The sequence below is a fragment of the Ixodes scapularis genome, unplaced genomic scaffold (assembly GCF_016920785.2).
Source record: "Ixodes scapularis isolate PalLabHiFi unplaced genomic scaffold, ASM1692078v2 PGA_scaffold4__175_contigs__length_147842914, whole genome shotgun sequence".
Taxonomy (NCBI): Eukaryota; Metazoa; Arthropoda; class Arachnida; order Ixodida; family Ixodidae; genus Ixodes; species Ixodes scapularis.
The window spans coordinates 22,993,859-23,019,317 of NW_024609879.1; the positions used below are offsets into that span (position 1 = coordinate 22,993,859).

The window sequence follows — 25,459 nt, forward strand, 5'->3', positions numbered from 1 at the left end:
ATTCTACAGTCGAAGTCCCTGGTTAAATATTCTCCGACTTTGTTGTCGTGTAGAAGTTATGCTTGCTTGCAATGGTAACGTGAGCAAGATCGACAGGCTTGCGAAAGACGGAGCAACCGGAAGTCGCTTGGAACGTAAGCGGCAGTTTATATTTGTAAACATCGAGAATAGTCTATAGTCATTAACACGATGAGAATGGTGGTCCCACCACTATTGGCAGATGCATCAACACTCGTCTCAGAGACCACTTTCTTAAAGTAAAATGAGTATCCAGTGACACTCTTCAGCCAATTTTGGACCAGAGCCGCATTTGTTCGAACTATGAGCCGAAGCTATCGGGAAATACAAGGACAGACTAGGGAAGATAAATAATTTAATCCTGTAGGATGGCCCGTGATAATTTGACGCTTGCTTCGCCTTCTCTATGGTTATCCAAGATAGAAATAAACTTTATGTGGCAGGTGTAAAGTATTCCCGCCCTTTTCTTCTTCGATTTTTTTTTTTACGAGTACATGAAGGGATAAAAACTTTGAGAATGGGGACGAAAACACAACTTCTTACATTTAGCTACAGGATAAAATACACAAAATATAATAATCATCCCTAAAGTTTTCAACGTTCTGGAAGGGGAAAAGAACGGCAATTAGTGAAGGAAAGTGAAATTTACTATAAATTTAAGAGTTCTAAAAAGCACAAGTATCATGACGAGGTATTAGTAATCTGGCCATTTTTGGTTTTAAGAGTTTGACTTCTGTCTCTCAGTGATTATAAAGGTGTAGAAATGTTCTTGTTGACGTTCCCCATGACTAAATAAAATAAATTTTGTCTTTTTCCCCCATCCTCTATGTTTTTATCCTTTAGTGTATTCGCATCTAATTCATCGACACTCTCGTTTTCAAGTAATATTTCTAAATCTTTCTTCCGTACTGATTCCTTTTCTTTCCCTTCTGATAACTGAGCAGTTCGCTTACATTCTTCTTTTTCTCATCTGCCTTAACAGACTCTTATTTCTCACAGGTTTTTTTTTTTTTTCTGAAGGATTTTCATGAGGCAGGGAATGAAAGGGCTTACGGCAATGATGGTGGCATCATTAAATGTCTGTTGCTTGCTTAAAAAACTAGCTCTTTTGTTCGTCCTTTTCCTACATGTTTTATTCTTCAGTGTTTTTTTCAAATCATCTTTATCAACCCGCTCTAACTTTATTTTTATTTTGACGTTTCGTTTTGATTGTCTACCATGATGTGCCTGCAGCTGGCTCATATAGGACATTTTGTTTTGGCTATTATTTTTATGTGGCGATATTTTTATTCAATATATTATAAATGTTATATTTTATATATATATAAGCTCGTGAAATATTGTATGTAGAATAGTTTATTAGATAAAATGATTGTCTTGACCTATTTATAATTGGTAAGTCCACAGATATAACTACGTGATTTTAAAATTTTATTCATAGGAGTCTGTCTTATAGCAATATCGACTATGAGACTCACCGGTGCATTAAATTCGTCCGTTAGGGCAGTTTCTACATACCGTTTCAATTAACCTAAAGGTGGGTTCTGCAATACTCAATTTCATATAAAAAACAAGTAGATAAAAAAATTAATATAAAAATACCACTTTTTATTCTTAGTTAATAATTGTTCTTATGCATCATTCACAAAACTCTGCTTTTAAGAATGCTTTACCAGTGAACAGAACTCTAAGATAATATTGCAGAAAGACTTACATGTGTCCCATTTCGTGGGCAGCGGTGGAAACCATGAAGTACGTATGAGCGTAATCTTCCACTATACCGAAACGTGATTCTTCTGTGCAGAGTCCGTTAAGGTATGCGAGACCTAAGCGAAAGAAAAAAAAGAACGAAAAAAAAAAACGCAGGTTTGTTTAAGTTTTTTTGCCAAGTCTCCGAGACAAAACATATTTCAGCGATCATCTTAGTGAGATGTAAGAAGAAATAGAGGGTGTTTTTTTGTTTTATTTACAGATTTGTTTAAAAAAATCTGTGAAAGCTACATTTACGCTCTCTGTGCAGGTGACTTATACTGCCAGGGGGCCAAATAAAAGTTAACGACTTTTATTTAGCGCTTGAGAAATACACCAGACAAAAACGCAGAGACAAGAATATAAAATACATCAATTAGTTCGCGAAGAAGGCTACCTATCCTGCTTTGCTTATACCATCACGAAGAAACAACGAAAGAAAAACTCTCTACTGGCAACCTGGTCTGGATTACAGCGCGCAGAAAGGGGATGGTTTGATCAAAATAATAATAATAATGTTGAGAATGTTTATACAGCCGGAAGTTAGTCAGCCTCAATGGTCTTCTGGTGTTTCAGCTGTAGAAAATAAATCTGGCCAGCGGAGTATAACCGCTAGTCTGGGGTATTTAACGTGCACCACGCAGTAGTGAAGCACGACCGCACGCCGGTACGATGCTCATCCACATCGAAGCGGGTAGGGGTGGAGATTGATTTGAGGACTCTTAGGTTCTGCAGCGCGAGCTTTCGCTCCACGTGCTGCAAGATGGTGTGCGTATGATAAAAAAAAAAAAAACATGCAAAAAAGGCCCTCCTTTTCTAACGATATAAAATAGGGTGGCGCGGCAACTTCTTTCCTATCCCGAACTCCACATAAAAACAGCAAAGTCCCGCCGCAGCTTTTGTAAATTCACAGTGGTGCACGTTACGATTTAAAGCATATCACAAGACCCAACATTTAAAAGAACGCTACAAGCAGTAGCGCGCCAAAATATTGAGAAAACGTACCTCCCCCATATTTCTCGGCAACAGTGGATCACTAAACATTTGGTCCTCTACTGCGCAGCGACGGAACTACCGAATATTCAGTTTGCGTTGGCGTAAAAGTGGTACCATTGCACATATCAGGTTCCATAGCCCACGTTCTATGGCAAAGACGACAGCCGCACTTGATACCTCATAAACTAATTTCAGTTTTTCCGCCACTTCTGAAATGCTTGCCTAACCCTTATAAAATGAGGCTTCGAAGTCTAAATATGCAACCAGTTCGATCTCTCTCTACTTTTGAGCTTGGATCCGGATGTATATTGTTCTTAAAAGCATTTTCACAAAAAGGCTCTTTATAAATTCTAAACAATAAAGGTGACATCGCGGAGGCTTGTTTAACGGCAAACAATACATTATTCCGCGCTGTTGTACGTCCGTTAATCTGGGTGGTACATCCGGTCTCTGGTACTTGAAGAAAACATATAATAAATTTGCACACATTTTCACGTTTTAATATTTTATACCATACACAGTGTTGCACGCGATATAAGGTGAGACCAAGGAAAGTGTTGTAAGCAATTATGTGCTTTTTTTTTTAATACGATACACAGTTCATGAGATGTTCTTACTCAATAAGTTGTCTTTTGCAAATTATGCGCATGCTTGTGCTTGAGTAGTCTCAAGGGCCCGAAAACAAGTCAAGCTGCCTACGGCAGCTTTTTATTTTCTTTTTGGTGCACCCATCATGATCGAAGGAAATAAATAAAGTTATTGTTAAAGTTATTATTAAAGTTAAAGGTCTGAAGCAATTCCACCTGATCCAGATACTCCTCACATAAATCTAATATACATTTTGCGAAGTAAATGGTTGTTACAGTACACCTTCCTTTAATGAATCAGGTCTGGTACTCTCCGATTATTTCACAAATAATTTCGGTAATATTCTGGCGAAAATTTGAATCAATTTTATATGATCCACTTTACTGACCGCTATTGCTCGATAGGTCTTTATAGTCTTGTAGCTTTTCATCATCACCGACACTTGGGATTAGCACAGTACGCTTTTATTGATGAATGAAGTTTTCAGTTTGTTTTGCGTGCTTTAAGTACCACTGGATGAAGGAACCCAACCAGGACGTTTTCGCAATTCCAATATATTTCCGCAGTCAAATCCTTGGGTCCTGGAGAGTGTTTAGTCGGAAAACGATCGATTGCGGGTGAAATTTAGGCCACGCCTAATGGCCCTTTTAGCCTCTCCTTTATCTCGTCATAAAGAATACGCATAACCGCCAGATACACTTGAAGCTTTGCGACATTCTCATGTCCCTTCCCCTGGAAAAGATTGGTGTAGCATTCAACGGATGCTCTCTAAATGACTTCGTAAACGCTACTCGAATGACCAATGCATCCTGTTTTTCTGTTCCACGTTTTCTTCTCTTTACATGTCCAGACTGAGACGTTAATGCTTTCTGGTGGGACGCTCATCCAAAGTATGTCTTTCGGCACAAGCGCGTGCAAAGTAACCTCTATAGACTTTTTTTTCGCGGTGGCCACCATGTTTACTTTTGATGTAGCTGAGTTGGGGCGATGTAGCAAATCACTTTATTTGCCGATGAAAAGGCGCAAGATATCTATGGGTTTGTGCCAATAGTTATACTTTTTCGTTGGCTATACGTTTTTATTGTTGTTATGCATAAAAAGTTTACTCTCGGTTTCGTCGGCCAACCCAACTACGTCTTATTTTACCACGACAATCGTCACATGAAAACGGTCTATATTTCTATGCTTTCTGTACGTGATATTGCCGCGCGCGCAGCTGGCCAAGTAGGCAGCGCGACCGTGGACTGCCGGTTGTCGTGCTTGCCTCCCGCGCGAAGAGCCACGGTTCGATTACTGGGAGTTACTCGTATTTTATTTATTCTTTCAGTTTAATGTTTTGGTGAATTCGAGAACATTGTTGCTTATTCTAAGTCCGAACGTTCTACGTGTCGAATTTTCCACGCCAATTATCCCAGAAGCCCACGCGTGTACATTAGGGGCTTCACGTGGCGAGCCAAAGCCAGTCTCACCCCAGCGCTCGATCCTGCTGTTTCGCCGACATCGAAGCCTGCGACGCTAGCCTTTCTCTGTTTTTGTTTTGGCACAATTTCGCTATTAGACGTTTAGTTTCTTCAGTTATTCGCCGCCTCATCATTTGTCATTCGTGACAATCTTGTTCTTTACTAACCTAATGTCCTTCACTAACCTTCCCCGATATTCGCATTTGAATATACGGACTGTCTCAAAATCTTCCAGAAAAAATTTATCGTCGATTTTCTTCCAGTAAACTAACCGACTGGAGCGCTCGAACGGTCGAAGTTTTAACGAACATTTTGAAGATTGTTTAATTTTTCAGGTGCGCTTCCGTCGCCCCCCTGTGTCATACTGATCAGTTTATCTACTGTTTCATCGTTAACCTCATCCTCCAGAATGCTGTTTTTAAACTTTCACACATCCCACTAAAACTTAAACTTTTTTTAAGTTGCCCACCAATAAAAAGGAAACTAAAGCGTGTTAAAAAAGGAAAACATATCGTATTTCTCATGTCCAGTCAATATTTCGATCGACACGTAAATTCTGTCAAGATGAGAACCACTCGTCGAATGGAAATGTGCAAAGCGCAAATTTGCACTGCCTCTTTGATTGTTCGCCACATCATGAATACAAAATATGATAGGATCGTGCACATTCGCCACCGTCATAGAGGAAAAAGAAGATTGCGGCTCCTTTCCTCCATAGTCGACCCTGAAGAAGTCGAACCGGTTTTGAAACGTTGGGCCCCTGATTTAGGCATTGGTGGTCGTCGTATTTTGATAATTATTTCCCCAGCCAGACAAACTTCTGTCTAATATTTACTTTTAAATATATGATGTCATTTGTTTTAAATATTTTGCGCAAGTATCATACTGCTCAATATTGATGACCCTAACAGTAGCTTCGTAAACGCAATTGAAGTCACCCAACAGTACAACTTTCTTTCACATTCTAAGTAAGGCAGAATACTCTCAAGAGACACTTCTCTATTTTTATTATCATTCGGCTCATACACGTTAATAATTCTATTATTTATTTACATTACTTACGATACAGTCACAAATAATTACATTATAACTGTCTGATAAAATGCTTCCCACACTTGTATTTCCCAATTTTCTTTAAAAAATATCAACTTCGTTTGTTCAATCTAGTAAATACAGGGAACACAGAATATTTCATTCGTGCATTAGCGTCACGTTATAATTTGTAATGTTTGGTTACCGGAAGATATAGGTGGATTAGGACGCGCTGCACTCAAAACACACACTCATGCTTTCCGGGTTCATCAAATATCAAGGCAAGTTTAATCTTTTTCAGGAGTGCAGTGTCTCATGGGCATTCTTTGATGAGAGGTTTTTTATGCGTTCCGCCTTTTTTGTGGGTGCGTGTAGGTCCAAAAGTTATTTGTGCTCTTGGTTTGCGAGAACCGTATTGTCGTAACTGAAGTAATAGCGAAGATAGGAGGTTTATCCTGCTCTTTACGGTATCTATTGACTGTTGTCTGAAGTAGTGACGCTACATGCGATCTGCTCTATCGCTTGGTACTAAGATAAAACAGCGCACAAAACGTCGGAGGAAGAGACAAGTAGTAGTACAAAAGAACGCTGACTCCTAACTGATTTATTTATAAAGAGGAGAAAAGGAGGTAAAAGAAGCCACGAAAATAGAACCCCACGTGAAGTGAAAAAAATACAAAACAAAAAGAAAGGGGAAGAAAATATGTACATGATTGAAAAAGAATAAAAAAAAGAAAATAATAAAAAAGAGAACTAAAGAAAGGGGAAAAGAGAAAAAAGTAGAAAACGACACTTCCACGCCTGGCCGGCCAAAGTTGCTGCGAATAGTCGGTGTCCAGAGAAGACACCTCCTTAGCACTCAGTAATAGGGACGGATGACTGACGCATTGGTGTCCTTTTTTCTGAATTTGAAAGGCCTCGTGGATCTCATGAGTAGTCCTGTCTTGAAATCTCCCAAGGACAGTTCTTTCACCAAAAGTCGCTGTGCACTGGCAGGACCGACAGTGTGTAGGCAGGTGGATTGAAGTGAATAGAAATGTTCTGTATTCGGTCGTTGAGGCATCGTTCAGTCTGGCCTATGTAGCATCTGCCACACGTCAGAGGGATCTTGTAGGCTACACCGTCCGTGCAGGTAAAAGCATGTTCTTGTGCTTCTTTTGGCATTCGGCTCGTGAACAATTGTCAAGGATGTAGCCCACATTTGTGCAGATCTTGGCTAACGTTTGGGGGGGGGGGGGGTGGGGGAGGGGGGCGAAGCTTCACGGGAAGATCATACCTGTTTGCGATTTGCTTTAAATTGTGAGACAGTGTATGCAGGTACGGGTCTACGACTGGACGCTTCTTTTCTATATTTTTCCTGCTGCTACCATCCCTTTTAACCTTCTCCAGCAATGACACCATGTCCTCTATTACAACTGCGTGAGGCTAACCGTATGCCTTAAGGCGTTTAAGTTTAGAGGAACAACTGGCCTTTAAAGTATAAAAACACGATTTTTCCAAGGCCGAGCCTAGAATGGACATGGCTATGCCACTTTTTACGATCTGAGAGCGGGAGGATGTGCAGGGCACAACGGTCTTTTTTGACAGGGGAGAGTACGACCAGCATAGTTGATTTGTGTGGGCCGATAGCGATAAATCTAAAAATTGCTGGGTCCCATCCTTGGGTTTCTCGAACGTATACATTACTCCCCAACAGAACTTAACGAAGGTCTCGACTACCTGATGTACAACATCACCTTCCACCCCGTCTCGTACACAATCAAAACGTCGTCAACATATCGAAACAGTTTTCGTACAGGCATTGAACTGAGGGAATCATGGATACTTTGATGGAACCTGTACACGAAGATGTCGCCGAAAACAGGGGCAACGCACGACCCAATACATACACCTTACTTTTGGAGGTAAAGGTAGTCCCTCCATCCGATGTACGTAGTCTTAAGGTAGAAAATTAAAAGCTCTAGGAAGTCCTCGATGGAGATGCCGGTAGCATTTCGAAATGCGAGCTCGCCGTTACTTTGAATACACGATTGAACCGCGGCAAGCAGAAGTGGATGAGGGATGGAATAAAAAAGATCTTGAACAACCACACTAAAAATCTTATAATGACCATATTTCTCCAACCGCAGTGATTGCACCACTGCCTTAGAATTGCGGACCAGAAACGGATGCAAGTGGTTTAAACTGGAGAGGTGCCTTTGGAGGTAGGCAGCCATATGGCGCTAAAATATCTCGCTCCGTGACAATAGCCTGGAATGGGCAGGCCTCCTTCTGTGTCTTGGCATAGAATAATACCTGGAGGTGCAACCCTTCCGCTTTCTTGATGCTGGCGGCCAGCTGAGGCAACACATCGTAGAACAGAGGTTCACTGCGCTAGGTTTAGCCTCTTTGAGGGAAGCAGGCTCTGGGCGAAAGTTCTTGTTCTCGGCCGCATTAGCTCTGTCTTGGAACATTCGTTCAGAAATGAGCACAAAGGGTCCTGCCTTGTCTGGTTGTGGTATGCGTACCTGATTGTTCAATGCAAATCTGACCATTGGATGGGGATCATGAAGACGTGTGGTGCGGGCTGGCATGCTGCAAAGAGCATCTACACATTCGCCAACTCATAAAGCCTTCATCCACTCTGCTGGACTCACTTCGAGATAACTTCAGAAGCTGAGGAGGCTGGAGAGTCGACGGCGTGCAGAAATTTGGGACCAAGGCTGAGGACCTTGCCTATTGTAGGTGATGTTTGTATACTCCCAAAGGAGGAAAAACTACTTATTGGCAACTTCCATCGAATTTGCTGCCACAAAAAACTCGGCTACCTCTCGCACTGACCTGTTCAAATCAAAGAAGGACAGTCGGTCTCTCCGTGGGGCGCCCTTTTGTGCGGCACACACCGTCCACAAACAATCTTTAAGAAACCGGGCTTGTCGGCAGTATTCCGAGCGTAGGACTTTGCAAATTCTCTTGGAGTGTACCGTCGAGGATGCCAAAAGTCTCACCAGGTCAAGCAATTATTGAGGACAAGCACCCTGTTTGATGTGCCAAGAGGCTACCCTTGCACAGCAGATGTATTGGGCCGCCAGGCTCACTAGAATGCCCGGAATAATAAAAGGAAGAGCAGTGATCACAGAAGGGCTCGTTGCACAAGAAATAAGCTGTAGTAAAGTGGCAATTTGAGTTTGTTGGTACATCACTAAGATTCCCTTGGTACCTTATGATTAGAGTTCCGCGTTTTCGGGGTTTATTGTTATTGGGATGCGGGTGCTAGGGTGTTTTTCCGGTTGTTGTTTCACAGATCCGATGTTTTTTTGTATAAATCTGTAGCATCACACTCTAAATCAGGGTTCATGGGGGCTTTTTTGTCGAAATTATAATAGGGGCATAATACTTCCGTACTTCTAGGAAACAAACCCGTAACCCGAATACTCTGAAAATGTCCCTGCACCGATAACAGAAAGACAGGATATAAGGTATAGGGTTCCAAAGAAAGAGACAGCCTTAGAGACGTGCATTTCGGGGCTGCGTTCTGAATGAACATATAATAAAGCTCTGGATAAAATATTTCTTCCAGTAAAGTTGAGCTTTTTTTTTTTCTTTTTCAATGACAGCATTAATTTGGGGTTTTGTGGTTTTCACCGATTTTGATGAAACTGTCTTGCGGGAAAGCTTTCGGGGTTCATTGGTATTTACCGGTAAAGTACAGAACCCTCGCTACGATCAACCCGTGATGCCGTGAGTTCACGGGCGGTTATATGCTTCGTTATTTGGGAGCCAGTTGCGCGTAACGACGATCGCCGGTGGAATAGCTATGCTGGACTATGTACCACACACCGCCGATGGTCGCCTGCGAAAAAAGTATGCTAAGTATGAGTGGTAACTTAGTAGCGTACTATAGTATGCTACTAAGGTTCACTCTCCATCGATCGTAACTTGCGGACTATGTATAACTAGTCGCAGACCGTCGCCTTCGGACTATAGCAGGCTGGACCAACTATGACTAATTCGAAGCCTTCTTGTTTTTGTTGATATTCCCTAAATTTCCTCCTTAATTTTTTATTAACTAGTAATTATTACTGGCCGAAATACGCTGAAAACAGGGCCCATAAAAAGTGCCCAATGTATTTCGGACTAGTTAAGCTATTTACAGAATTTTGGCCATATACTATCCAATATCATAAAGTTGTAATATTAGGTTTTCTTCGCATTTCCCATAAAAGAGGGTCTATTTGACTGTATATTTTGGGCCTTTTTTTTGTTGCACCAAGCAGCTTAGCACTTCTGTGTCTAAAATGTAGACAACTGTTTATCAGGTGTAACTAATCATGAAAAAATAATAAATATGTACGCAAAAGTTGTTGTTTCCGAGATATATGTTCACGAAGGGTAATGACTTCATCCGATCGTCTTCGGAATAACACCAAAAAATGATGCAAGATTTGTGTGTAACCACTAGTGGTTACACACAAATCTTGCATCATTTTTTGGTGTTACAAAAAATTTATATCTGGCCAGATCTGAAGATTTCAGATATGGCCATATCAAAAATTGGCCACATATACCCTGATATGGTATATCTGCCAGATATAGCCTGATAACCCTGGTCAGGTATGGAAATCCCAGATCTGGCTTAGTAAGGAAATTCCAGATCTGGCCAGGCATTTCAAAAGGACACAAGCCTGAAATCAGCACTTTATAACTTTTTATTGTCTACTATTCTCCCGCACTCGAGGAGTTATGGAAACGGTGATCCTTCCTTAGTGATCGCTAGTTTTGACCAATTCCATGGTTACACAGTTTCGAGTGTAATTCGTAGTCACCCTGAACATGCGTCCCATAGGGCTCAAGTACCTGTCATATCACTTTTAAATTTTCTCGCCAATGGCAGCGTTTATGATACTGTGCATTCTGTCCAACCTTCAAACAGGCTGAGCCGCCGAAATCTCTTACCATATTATCATTCTCGTGACTGTTGTTTTAGCTGGAATTACTTAAAAGCCGAGAAATTACAACAACCAAAACCGGGATTTAGCTCGGATTCAGCGGAGCTGTTTATGACATTTATAGCGTTTCTAACTTAATATAAGCGTCTTTGAAGTTGTACGAGAATGATAATAATATAAGAGATATGTCTGCAGCGTATCCAGGTTGAAGGTTGGACAGAATGCACAGTACTGACATTGGCGGTACTTGGGTTCTGTACCGCACTTTTTCCGGGTGACCCCGAATTACACTCCGAATTACACTCAAACCTGTGTAACCATAGAATTACCCGAAATTTTCGATCACTAGGCAGCTGAAGAAACACCGTCCACATGATTTCTCGAGTACGGGTCGAAGCGCTTGGGGGATTTAGTAAATCGTCTATTCGGGCGTAATGTTAACACTTTGAAATAATTAAGCTACATTGAAATCCTCGTGAAAACTAGCACAAATAATCTAACTTAAGCTTGTCAAAGCTGAAGTTCGGGATTATTTGTGTTAATATTTAGCTCGCGAACAATGAGTCAATCAGTGTTTGCTAACAAAAAAATTATTTTTTTACTTTTTTTTAATTTTTAGTTATATTGAAAACCGGCCGGCCAGATAAGTCTGTATATACGCCAGATAAGTCTGTATATACGGCATATCAAGCTGTATATACGCCAGATAAGTCTGTATATACGCCAGATATGTCTGTATATACACCATATCAGGCTGTATATACGCCAGATAAGTCTGTATATACGCCAGATAAGGTTGTATATAGGCCGTATATAATCATATAATGTTTGATATGGCCAGATATGGCCCAGATATAAAATTTCCATACGGGCTGCCACATATTTTCAACAACCCAGGATAAGTACCTCAAGATTACAGAATAATATGGGGCGTAACATTTAGTTTTTTACGGAAGGATGAGAAATAAATCTTCGCAGGGACACTTGGATCATCCAGAATTTTTTTAAAGGAGGAACTGAACGCGAATACTGCGTTTTCCTGTCAAGTTAAATGAGGGCGTGCCCGCTACCTTATAGTTAATATATTAAAAGATAAATCACCGTAAATTGAGTGGAGGGCGAAATAAACTTAGAGGTTAAGCAAATGATTGTTTAATGTAAATTGCTTTCGAGCTTGAACAACAGGGTGTCAAACCATATCCAAATTCACAAATAAAATAATAAATATGAGCAAAACCGGAACAAACCCAGTATGTTTATCAAACCGAAACAAATCAGCAATCAAACATTGCGTATTCAATCCAGACCGGAACAAAAGGAGAATTGCATGGGGCAGCTGCAGCTTCATTAAAGAAACCGCTCGGCGTAATAGATGTGATCCGTTCATGTTTTTACGGGTAGCCGGGCGATGTAAATTTATACGTTAAAGGCACCTGAGTCAGGTGCGCGCTTTTGGCTCAATAAACGGTGACGGGAGACTGCTCAAGAGTACTGAACCAAATAAATAAAATCCATGCCTGTCTGCAGCACAACTTGTCATCCCGCTCCCAGCTGTTAGCCCCAAGATGATCAAGAAATATTCTTTGTTTGTGTTGCTGTTAAATAAACATGAGAACAGCGTTTTATAGGATTCAACTGTATTGAACAGTCTCTTTCTTGAGTCGCCGAAGCGTTATTACTCTACCGAGGAATGCGTTTAACACTTAAAAAACCTTGATGTTACATGAAACGTATAGGAAGCTCCAAACGCGCATATGTGGCAGGCGCGATTACTCACCCGCAGAGACGAGCCACAATCAGAAAGATTTGATTGCGCTTACTGCCTTCGCTAAACTGTTACCTTATACTGATAAACTAAGGACAGACGCTTAAGCTTATTTCATATTTGGTTATGGCGAATCCAGCATAACAGCGTTACGATAAAACTTGACACCCGTTGCGCTGACATAACATTCACGAGAGGTTACCAGATGCACGGCATTGTTTTCTGGCAGGTAGAGAGAATTCCCAGGGCTTGGAAGATTGCACGAAATGTCCGCATTACTTTCAATCATGCCACGTGCGTTTGGAAAGCGAGTTAATTCAAATTTTGTGGTTTTGCGCTTTCTGGGTACAATAGAAACCAAGCTGCAGACTTTTATCAAAAGGTTAAAAAATACCTTATTCGAATAACGCCTCCAATCGTACCAGAACGTACCATTCAGACGTAGTCGCTCAACCTTCACAGTGGTTCACCCAGTTCACTGCATGATGTGGGATTCTATTGAGAACTTCCGACCAAACAAGGAAGCGTGATTCAGCAAGTCAATATTGTTATCCGTGGTCATAACTAATCGTCTCAGTAAAAATAAAAAAAATAATTCTCCTTTCAAAGCTAACCAGGCGGAAAAAAATAGTTGTTTCTACCTATAGTATTTATTATTTCTGTAAATAAATTCACCTCAGCAAAAGGCTTCGAAATGCATTTATATTTTTAGGTATATTTACTTTCACGCAAAAAAAAAATTGTGTCTTTTTATATTTTAAGTTTCATACTGTATGAAAAACGTTATTTCAGGAACGATGGTTTATATTTGTTAAGGAGACATTTAAACAGTTGTTTCAGGAAGTGAATATACATGTTTAAACAGACAAGCGCGCACGCACTTGTGTGTGACGGTTAGGTGTTTACCGAGCTCCTATGGGACAAACCGAGAAACATGAATTAGAAGAGCGCGGTGGCATCGCCTGAAACCACTCACTTGGAGAGGAAAGATAGCCGAATGACCCTCCAGGCCCTCTCTTCCGGCAAGCGGCTGAGAACGGCCGCGTTCCTTTATGGACACCCCAAGGCAAAACTCTACCAGACAGGCGACTTGGGGAACTTTCTAAACGCCGCTTTTGAAAGTAAGAACGTGGCGAAACTTGGCGCATTATATCTCAACCACGCGTGGGTGTTCACGCGGCACAATGCGTCGTCGTGTGACTGTCTGACTTTTCACGCAGAGTTAACTCTTAGGGAGAGAGAGTGCGTAATCCCGGACCCCAATGTGACCGAGGCATCGCTTCGATTCCATTGGTGGCCAACATACATGAACGACCAGGAGGCGAGCGGCGCCTTCCAGCCCTTCGCCAGGCTTCAGTAAATTCAAAGGCAAGTGTTATGGGTGCCGTGTGGAGATTACGAAATCGAGACTTCGAGCAGGATAACGAAGCTCATTCTTTAGGATGTAGTCGCCTGCCGCACAAGGTGACAGTCACCGGCTACTGGGTTCTTTTCTTTGTGGCGGCTTGACCGCCTGTTGGTCTCCGCTGTTAGCAGCTGGAATTCAAAGCCCGTCAATGTAAGACACCCCGGTGCCGGGAGCGCCGTGAGGATGGACATGCAAAAGAGGACTACGTGCCAAGCTACACGAACAAGATTAAAAGGCCCATGATATCAACTGCAAACATACCGATGATGGACCACGAGGAAATGGAGGCAACAAATGCAGACGACCTTACCATGCTTTCGGCCACGGCGGCGGAGAAAACGCCGACTACGGAAGGCACGCAAGCCAGTGTCGCCACTATGGCTGGTGGACGGACGCCACACAGGAAGCACAAATTGACGGCTGCTAATTTGGAAAACATATAAGTCGCCAGCTGATGTTTCCATTGAGACGGCTGCCCTAATACGAGCTGAAACAACCAATTCGTCATCGAAGGCAGATGCTGCAGTGAGAACCTGTTCGCAGGGTATCCCAATATCGCTGATTGAGAGAAAATTTAAAGTCAACGAGATCGTCCATAAAACAAAGCGCGAGCCGGAAGAGGCTTAATAAGAAATGGAAGGCGCCATCAGTTCGCCCCCCCCTCCCCCCCGAAACTCTCTCTCCACTCTCCTCAGCGGGGATTGGGGCGACCGGCCCTGCTCAACACCTACTAGAATAGGAAGGCCTCAGCGCTTGCGAATAAGCATGCAAAGATGGCGGACGGTAGGGTCCATGGCCTTGGCGGCAGGCGGCTGTGGCCTTCGATGCTACCGGCGCTGCCGTCGGCGTGTCCCGCTCGCCCAGCGGTTGGTTTGTCTACGGTGGCGGTGGTGGCGGAGGTGGCGCCCGCCGTGCCGCAAACCCGCTGACTGCGCATCCGTTTCTCTTCAGATTGGGAGCGGCCGTCGGAGCTGTTGGCAATGTTTCTTTGTTTTAGAGCGCAGCTCTTAGGCGCCCGTTTCCGGCTTGAGCGGCGTCGGCGTCGCCGTCGGCGTAACCGCGCGGTGCATTATGGGTAAATTTCCCCTCTAAATCTAGCAGAAAAATGTCCCCGCTAAATCTAGCGGAAAAATTTCCTCGCTAAATTTAGCGGAAAAATTTCCCCGCTAAATGTAGCGGAAAAATTGCCCCGCTAAATCTAGCGGAAAAATTTCCCCGCTATATCTAGCTGAAAAATTTCCCCGCTAAATCTAGCGGAAAAATTCCCCGCTTGGGGAAATTTCCCCGCTAAACTAGCGGAAAGATTTCCCCGCTAAATCTAGCGGAAAAATTTCCCCGCTAAATCTAGCAGAAAAATTTCCCCGCTAAATCTAGCGGAATATTTTCTCCGCTAAATCTAGCGGAAAAATTTCTCCGCTAGATCTAGCGGAATAATTTCCCCGCTAAATCTAGCGGAAAAATTTCCCCGCTAAATCCAGCGGAAAAATTTCCCCACTAAATCTAGCGGAAACATTTCCCCGCTAAATCTAGCGAAAAAATTTTCCCGCTAAATCTAGCGGAAAAATTTCTCTGGAGGTCAGGTGACCCCCCGAGGTCACGTGACACCCACAGGTCACGTGACTCCCACGTGACCTTGGCGAGGGGGTCATGTGACCCATCCAAGGTCACGTGACCACCCCTCCCCCAATAACACGTGAACCTCAGCACCCTTCCCTCCTCCTACTCAAGAGCTGCGCTCTAATTCGGCGTTACAGAGAGTTAAGGCTCTGTTATACTCCGACGTAACGCGCGCGCAGGCGAACGCCGGCCGAAGTCGGCTACGTCACGTCAGTCACGCCGCGCGAGTCAAAAATTCGCTCTCTTTATACTCCGGCGGCCCTGACGATTCCCGCGGCTGTGCGTCGGTGGGCCGCCGGCGTGGCGCATGTGGAGAATCTGACTACGAGGGCACGTTTCCTGCGAGAGTGCGCCACTTCCGGTTCATTTTCGTTTCGAATAGCAGACGAAAAGTCTCGCGCTTCTCGAGCGCCAAGTTCGAGCGATGGCGTGGACGTACCTTGCACGATGAAAACTCGCGCTTGCACTGTTGGTGCACCGCCTGCGCCGCAAGTGTTGGCGGTCAATGTACATACGGTACATCTTTGACAAGCGCCCTTTCTACGGTACTCAAGCTTCCTTGAGTCGTAGACACACGGATGAGGACGAATTCCCTCGATCAGCTCCTCGACCGACCGAGTCCGATTCTTCAAACATGACGCCACACGGAGTGGTGCTCCCGTCGTCTGCTATTGCTCGTATTCGCCGCGCTTCCCGCGCGAGGGCTGCCGGGAGCCAGCGCGTGATGCATCCTGGTCCGGCGTCGCTGGCGCGGCCGGCGCGGAATACGGCATGCTCCATTTTGGCGTCGAGGCGGTCAGGCTGCGTCGAATGCCGCCGGTCGCGCCGGTTACGCCACGACGCCGGAGTATAGAGCGTCGGGTTTTCGCCGACGTGACGTCGCTGTGACGCGCTCGCGCGCGCGCACGCGTTACGTCGGAGTATAACAGAGCCTTTAGTTGTAAACGTCTTTCATTTTTCTTCACCCCACGCCTGACCCATCTGCCCTTCCTTGTATTAAAACGTACGCGCGGGCGTGTTTATTCGGTGGATCGGCATGCCGAAAACATTTTGCGCCCACGGGATGTCGCGGCAACTACAAAAACACCGAAAACATCCATTTGTTTGAGTTTCCCCAATACGGTGACCGTCGGCAAGCGTGAACAAGAGCCATGCCGCGGGAGAATCTTCTTGTGTTGAACACAGCAGGGTAATAACTCCTCCGTGTTTTGATTCGCCCTGTGTCTTGTACAGTTTCAGTCGCTTCCTAAGTTTCCTGAGCTTCCGTCGAATGACTTACAACGATTGGCATTATGTCAGGCGTCATTCAAAAACGACTCAATGTGCTCAAAGCCCTTAGTAGTATTTGGTCACATTCGACAGCTTACGTCTAGGATTCGAGATGCGAGCGGTACTTCGGTACTCATGCAGAGCCCGTCTAATTCCTCTCGCAGACTGCCATGACGTTGAGTGCTGCACCAGGTGGCCAGGTTAACGGCTCCTTCATTAAACAATTCATTCTATTACTTCGACTGGTCAACCGCAATCACGGTCATGAGAAGCCCGGAGGGTCTCTCGTTGTTATCCCTAAATAGGCCTGGTCAAGTCACTGCCAGTCTTGACATACCCGTTGGGTCCGCTTCAGCGGTCACCTCCGGAGGCCGTGCTTCCCCCCCCCCCCCCCCCCCCCCCTCTCATGGTTATAAGACTCCTGTTGCGCCTTCTTTTGCGGGGTATCTTCGGAAACCCGCCCGGCATGGTCGTGGTCATCAGGTAATCGGCGCGTCCGTCGTTAAGGCGGATGGCGGGATGTCCTTTGAGGCCCGCATCGGTAATGATGCGAGCGGCACGTCTGTTTCTGCGTTTAATTCTAACGCAGTTCCCTTCAAGTGGAACGGCGGGAGGAGGCCCGGTCCGGGCAGGACTTCAGGGGCCAACGATGGTCTCGACTTCGCAACATCAAAGATGGCTGCCGTGGAAGGAAAATCGCCTAGGGTCCCTTGCCAGCGCCCCCCGGGCCCCGACTGCAACAACACCCGAGCAAGAAAATCGGTAATACTCGTCCCCACGGTACGTTGAACCGAATCCACAACTAAGACAATGGAGCCACGTATGACAGTTACTGTGCTCGGCGCTCCAATCGCCGCGCTCCTCGACACTCGTGCTAAGACATCACTTATTGGAGATTCGATATTCGAGGTTTGCAAAAGGAAAAAAAAAACTTTTTCCGGACAGCAGGTGTAAACTTGAAGGTAGCGTCGGTACTTGTACTACCTGCTGCATGTGCCGTGAGATTGCGAATCTCTTTCCACAGCAAGAATCGCAGGCAACGGTTTGTGTATATGCCGGAAGTATCAGTACCCATTATCCACGGGACACAATTCCGTTGAACTTTACGGACAGATTCCTCTTCCCCTGGCAAAGTCAACAAGGCGGTGGATGAGTGTACCGGTAGCAGCTCGCAGAAGAAGTATCTAAAGCCCCTGCTGGAGCCCTTCTCGCTGATGTTCACAGAAAGACCTGGGAACCCCGATCTCCAACGGCACTGAATCGAAACCAAGGATGCGTGCACATCCTGCGGAGGTTATATGCGAGAGCCATTAGTGCACACAAGCGGCAACTTCTTGATGCGGTGCTCACGGAAGTGATCGACACAGGCGTGGTGATCCTTGATTCAAAGCTCCGCCGGGGATCCTCTGTTTAAAGGACGGCACAGCAGGTCTTTGCGTTGATTACAGGTACGTGAACGAAGTGTCAGTCAGAGACAATTACCCGTTTCCCACTATTTCCTCGGTAATTTACGCTCTAAAACACAACTGTTTTCGCTACTTTCGACCGGAGCCGGGGATTTCTCCAAATGGAAGTTCATCCGGCTGATGTACAGAAGTCTGCATTCATTTGCCACAGGGAGTTGTCTTAATTCGCCCGCCTTCACCTTGGCTTGTTCAACTCTCCCGCAAGCTTTCAGTGACTAATGAACGTTGCCCTCCGTGACGGGAAGTACGAGTTTGCGATGGCGTACATGGATGACGTAGTTGTATTTTCAGGAACATTCGAGGAGAATCTCGTGCACCTTCGTGTCATACTTGAACGAATGCACCAGGTTGGCCTTACGACTCATCCAGATAAACTTCAGCTGTCCTTGCTTGTAATCAGCTTTGTTGTAGATGTATAGCGGCACGCTCCGCCCGAATGTGGACAAGCTGCGCTCAAGAACGAAGCACCCACTCCCTCACAGTGTCAAACGCTTACAGAGGTATCTCGTGATAATTCCCTTCTATAAAGATTTCATTCCGTAATGTGCCAAAATGGCAGAACCTTTGAACCAATTGCTTCGTAAAAAAAGAAAATGGTGAGGGGGAACAAAAAAAAAAACATTTGAGTGTATTTCATGGGCTTTCACTGAAAATTACGTGTCTAGATCTTCCCCACTTGTATCGTTCGCTCATCCTGCAGACCGACGCAATCGATTGCAGAGTAGGAGTGATTCTTTTACAAGAACATGAGAGCGTCCTTCGTCCCGTAGCCTCTGGCAGTCATACACTCAGCAGAGCGGAACGAAGCTACTAAGCAACCGAAAAAGAGGGTCTGGCGATTATTTCCGCACTTAAGAAGTTTGACATGTACCCTGACGGCTTTTTGTTTTGCATTCATAGTGACCACATGGTTCTCTTGTGGCTCAAAGCGCTTAAAAATAAACCCGCAGGACTGCTCGCTCAATAGGCGCTTTCGCTGCCGCACTACAATCACGCTATTGACTACAAGTGGGGAGGTACGGCTGTACAACCCTAGAGCGCACGACACTTGAGCGCCGACATTAGAGCGCCGACAGTAGAGCGCCACGACGTTAGCGCGCGCGACACTACAGCCCCGCGACGTTAGAGCGCGCAACAATAGAGCGCCGCGACGTTAGAGCGCGCGACTCGAGAGCGCAGCGACATTGCTCGCGTGTCCTTAGAGCGCCCGTCATGAGAGCGCACAACCAGTCCAGCGCGAGTGGCCCGACCGGACCGACCACTTGTTCGGGCATCGCGTGTTTTATGTAAAATTGGCAGGGATTTATGCCATGACATTGCAAAATGAGTCAACGAAATATTTAGGTGTGATAAACCAAAAAGTGTTACAAAAACCTAACAGAAAAAAAAAGAATATCTGTAGAATGCATTTCTGCAGAAAAAAAAACGTTCCGGCTGACCTAGCCTAGGTCAGCTGCAATGTTTTTCTCTAGCTATTTTTATTTTTTCTCTAACGTTTTCTAAATCAAACAACTAAGGAAGGCTTCATTAGTTCTTTGATTTTGTATATTACAGAATTTCAGGGGAGGTTTTCTTGTATCCGTTAAAAGGCTGGAAAGATCTGCATGCGATAAAATTGCGCTGAGCTTTCCTTTGATGAGTTTTTTACTGGTACTTTTTGGCGGTGATCTTTCTTTATTACGGCCATGGACGTCAGAATACCGTTTGAATTTATATGAGGGATGTCTAAATAGCCACCAAATAGATCGGAGCCAAAATGCCTGTCAATAATAGACCAAATATAGCAAAAAGTGAACTATATATAGTATATCCGAGAGACGCACCGCAGCACTGTGAAGAAATCTTAAACTCGCTGCTCCGCTCAACTGCAACCTTTCCCGGTACTCAGAGCCGTATATGTAGAGAGTTTGGCCATTCGTTGGGAAGTATAGGAGACAAATGAGGAAGCGCCATTGGCCGGAAGCGGGCTGGGCGTGTTCCAGGGCGTCTTCCCAAATTCGAATGTGACCAACCAAAAGCCGGAAATAATACCCTGGCGGTGGTCGCGAGAAACAAACCTGATAAGTGCATCGGACTAACTCCCGGTAACTGAAATTATGGTACACGTGATGTTTCAATCGCGGTGACTTAAAATGGTGGTGGAACAGGGTGAGTAGCGGAACGATCGACATAATCTGTACGCCAAGCGCCGAGGGCCGGGTATCTGCCGTCTGAGCAGTCACACTCTGTCCGAGCAAAACAGAGTTGAGCGGCGAATTTGTTTCTTACATCTTTCTGCATGATCATGATAGAAACATCACGTGCACCCTATTATGAACCACAACCACTTCAGCCTTACGCGCTTATTATACCATTGATCAGAACTGTTTCTCGCTACCACCGCTAGGGGATTCTTTTCAGCTTCTGGTTGGTCAAGAGAGCATGCCAAGCCCTCTTTCCGAGTCTGGTGCACGACCTAGCTCTGCCCGCGCTTCCCATTGACCAAACTCTCCCTATACACGACTCTGGCGGTACTTATATGCCACAGCCCACTCCCCTGCCCTATTTTCTCTCCGATGTTAGTAAACAAATGTTTAGAAAGAGTCGTACCCTTTTTATTATTATTTTTTTATTAAAGGCATATTCAATTAATCAAAAATCACCAATGCTTCAATCTGATGAGTCGTACAATTTTGTTCTCTCTGTGGAGCCGCGGGTACATCACACATTTTGCGGTGTTTGCTCAAATGGGGTGCGCTCTCGTGTCGCGCGCTCAACTGGTTCTGCGCTCTCGTGTCACGCGCTCAACTGGTCATGCGCTCTCGTATCGTGTGCTCTAGTGTCAAGCGCGCTACTGTCGCAGCGCCCTCGTGTTGCGCGCTCTAACGTCGGCGCTCTAGTGTCGTGCGCTCTAAAGGCGCTCTCCCTGAGGGGCTAATCACGTTGCAGATTTGTTGTCCCGGGCTACACTTTTCGAGCAGGAAATGCATGTGGATCCTGACTTGATGGTACTGGGCAATGCGGCGCTAATCACACAAGATTCCCGCTTGGGAACCCTCATGAGAAGGGGGGAGCTCTGGGTGGGCCAGCTGTCTGATGGACTACGCCCGTAGGTGGTACATTGCCTAGCAGAAGAAAGCTCATCCGGCACCGGGAGTCCCTGAGACTTGGACTGATATTTCCTGAGCAGCGACAAAGGCGTGCTGCGGTACATCCACCAGGCGGGTGATGGGTCCTGCGGCCCGCTAAACCGAACTGTGATACTTCGCAAACCGTGTCACTCATTCATAAGACATGCATGATTCCGCCAAGGTAGGCCGCAGCAGTTGAAGCAAAACTTAAGAAAAGTTGTCCCATATTGCAACGTAGAAAAGCTTGAGGCAGGATGTAATTAGGTACGCACGTACTGCACGGTATGGCAGAAGGCGAAAGCAGGAGATGGCCAAACAATAGGTTTAATGAAGTCGGTCGAAAGCAAAGCGCGTTGCCTGTGACCGTTTTCGGTCCCTTTCCCCGTAGTCCACGCGACGAACAATATTTGCTAGTTGTCACCATGCACTTCACGAGGTGGGTCGAAATGTCTCCTTTGGGAAAGCTGGACTCTAGGAAAATCTGGAACTGTCTAGCTGAGACGTTCGCGCTTTAGCTTTCCGGCATCGCTCATTGCAGAAAATGACACTTATTTTGTTAGCAAGATTTTCATGGATGCAAGCAAGGCACTAGAGATACCGCTTCGACTAACTTTGCCTTACCATCCACAAACAAATATCATAGAAACAGTCAACCGTAACTTCAAGCTGATGCCTGTAGCGTATACAAATCGGCACAAAGACTGGGAAGCAAAACTGGCGAAAATGATATTCCCTACCCGACAACAATCAACCAACTACGGGTTTTACCTCGGCTCAACTTCAACTTTGGAAAGAACTCGCATCTGCCCCGGGAAGTGGCCTTCTTTGCACAGAGGCAGCAAGCATGCAGCACACCACTACGCACTTCGCAGAAAATCTCCGGAAGCGCTTCACGGAGAAAATGCGGGAAGCTGGAGAGAGCCTCGACATCTCGAGACTGCGGCACGCAACCAGTACCGCGAGGGGAGGAACCTGCAGCTCGACGTAGATCCGGTGCTGAGTGAACTCACCCGTTGAGTGATGCGGCTAGAGGCTTCACGGCCTCTTTAGCAAGGAGATGCGAGGTCCTGCACCATGTTAGCAAGAAGCTCTCCAACCTGTCTTATGAGCTGATGCATGGCGAATATGGTAACGTGTGTCAGTCCATTATGTCACCAACATAAAACCTTTTTATAAACGCGACGAGGTAGAGGTATCGCAGGTTCCACATGGCAACAACCTTGACCACCTCTCGGAAAATTCCACACCGTCTCTGCCGAGACACAACCTGCGACTGCGGTGAAGACTACGAAAGAGCATCAATCCTAAGTGCACTATTTTCATGCCCATTTCGGTATTTTTAGGACGGTTGAAGAGAAAGTAGCCCTGCTCCTGTATTCCTGTTGGGCAGGCGTCGTCCTCGGGCGCAACCACTTATTCTTGCCGCGGCATGGCCTCAGTTTACTTTTAATTTCTAGAGCATCGGGTCAGAGACGTCGCGGCGGAGACGCAGCTCCCATCATCAGAACCACCACAGCCGCGCCGGTACCGTCTGGAGGTACTCTGACAGGATTTCGGCCCATCTGCGGAGACCCTCTTTGGCCCAGAAGGAAGGCCACCCTAAGATTTCCTAAGACATTTCCTGTTGTGTTTAAAAGGGGGGAGATGTGTGGGCAACCTGGGGATCCAAAGTGTTGGACAAGTTGGCCCGCATGCCAAATCGTTCAAAGTTGTTTCTACCGCGAGGTGTCCAAGTGCATATTTAGGTATTTAGCGCACAAGGTAGAGAGAACAGAAAAGATAATAGGGCCACTCAAAGTTATGTTTACTGACAGAAAAATAAAGAGAAAGAAAAAGAGAGAATGACCTACTGCGGAAACGTGCATCTATCACTATCCCGGTGAATGATAGTGGCTCGTTCATCTAGGCTCGTGTGGGCCTTTTATTGTCTGCTAAAGAAATTATCGTTCCTTGTTTGACAGCGTCACGGATTCTACACTAATGCAGTTCATATTCCCAAAAAGATGTGGAAGGCCTCCAGTAACTCGCGGGTCAATTTTTCGTCTTTCCTGCCCAAGATGCTTTTCTCGCCGTATAACTGTCTGCATGTGCACTCCCTAGAATGGATTGGAAAATGTCCACCAACTATAGCCCTCAAAGAGTAATCATGTTCACAGAGTCGACCTTTGAGGCATCTGCCCATTTGTCTTATATAGCTCTTGCCACAACAAAGCGGTATCTTATATACGACGCCCGAATCACAGGGAACAAATTACTTTGCATGCTTCTTGGCACCCTGTGCTGTAAGGTACCCACAGCGTGCGCATTCATTTCAGGGCAACTTTCACTCTTTCTTGCAGTGGTGAAAAACCTACTCTGACTTTATAGCTGCTTGCAACGTTTTTTGTTACATTGTGGGACATCCTATGCAGGTACGGTATTACCACTGAATCCTGACCTTGCTTTATTTACACTGGTCTGATTCGTCTGGAAGCATTTCGTTTTTTTCACCAGAGCATTTGCCACATCAGCCAATAGGGCTGACGAATAGACAGCTTTTGTTTGCCTCTCGGCTTGCCAACTGAATCTGGCTGCCATATAATGAATGCAGGACATTTGTAATACAGAGCCGTTAGAACTATGCCTGTCCTGATGTATTGTGAGTGGGCCAGACCATAGTCTAGGATATCTTCCTTGGATCGTTGGCAGTACCACCAACAAGCTCGGGTGACACCCAGTTAGAGGGAAAGGTCCAAGAACTGAAATTTCCTTTTTTTGGGTACCTCAAAGGTGGACCAAATGCCCCCTTCGTTCTGAGCAAATGTCGCCATAATACCTGCCACTTGTATGTCCCTACGTTCGCCATCTTCAAGAAATACCGGAAAGTCATCAACATAGCGGACGTCCATGTTCACTTTTTTGCTTTCAAACGCACTTTCTAGGGCACAGTTCACTGCTTCTCATGTGGATGTCACTATGGACTGGTGCGATGCAGGAACCGATACATACTCATGACTTGTGCAGATAGCAGCAATTCCGCCACCTAACTATCATAGACATCACGTAGGAATGTAACAGCTCCATAAAGCTTTGGATAGGTACCCCGCTGGAACTTCGGAATGCGAGCTCTCCATTGGATTCTTACAAATTATCACCGACGTCAGTATCCGGTCATGTGGCAAGGAATAAAATAGTTTCTCCACATCAATACTGATTGCAGTTCAGAATTCATACCACTTTTGAGTGGAAAGAGCTACATAGAACAAACGAGAAGATGCCTCATTGATTGACTCCGTGATCATGATTACTCCTTGAAGGCTACAATGGGGGGGGGGGGGGGGGACATCTTCCAATTCATTCTATGGAGTGCACACGCACACCATCATTCGGCGAGACAAGCATTGCGGGGAGGAACATGGACAAATTGACCCGCGAGGTGCTGGTGGCCTTCCACGTTTTCTGTGACGACAGGAACTGTATAAGTGTTGAATCCGTGACGCTGTCCACGAGGAAAAAGAATTCCTTCAACAGACAATGAAGGGCCCACACGAGCCTGGATGAACGAACCACTATCATTCACGGTGCTGGTTGGTTGTGCAGGTGTCCGCAGTGGATCAATCTCTCGTCTTCTTTTTCTTTCTTTTCCTGTCAGTAAACATGGTGTTGTGAGTAACGCTATTTTCTGCCATCTTCTTTTTCTCTGTACTTTGTGCGCTAAATAGCTCATTATGTTAAGGCTGCCAAATAGCCCAAGTGACGACTTTACTACGGTCCAAGTGCATTTGGCCCCGCGAGTGGCGGTCCGCTGCTGACGAAGGGCCGTCGCAGCGTATCTCTTGGGATCGAGGCGCTGGAGATAGCGGTCAATAAATGTCTGCGTGTTGTTAAACCAGTGAGTTGTGTCATTCTCTGAGACGGATAGTGGCAAGGGAATTTCTACAAACTGACTTGGAAATTCCGTCAAATTAAATGAAGATGCAATATCGCTTGATTGGGTTGATGGGATGGGAAATATTCATGTTGCTTACTCCGTAAGAGGGCACTGTAAAAGAGGAGGAATGAAGAGGAGATCGG

At 45.3% G+C, this 25,459-nt stretch overlaps 1 protein-coding gene across 1 annotated transcript in view; it reads right to left on the reverse strand.

Annotated features, from left to right (window-relative positions):
* The window catches only part of LOC115315237 (venom metalloproteinase antarease-like TtrivMP_A), a 107,378-nt gene that overhangs the window by 42,724 nt on the left and 39,195 nt on the right, over nt 1-25,459 (reverse strand). The window contains exon 10 of the mRNA XM_040217619.1: nt 1,733-1,844. Coding sequence (XP_040073553.1) covers nt 1,733-1,844 — 112 coding nt within the window. The remainder of the gene's footprint in view (nt 1-1,732; nt 1,845-25,459) is intronic.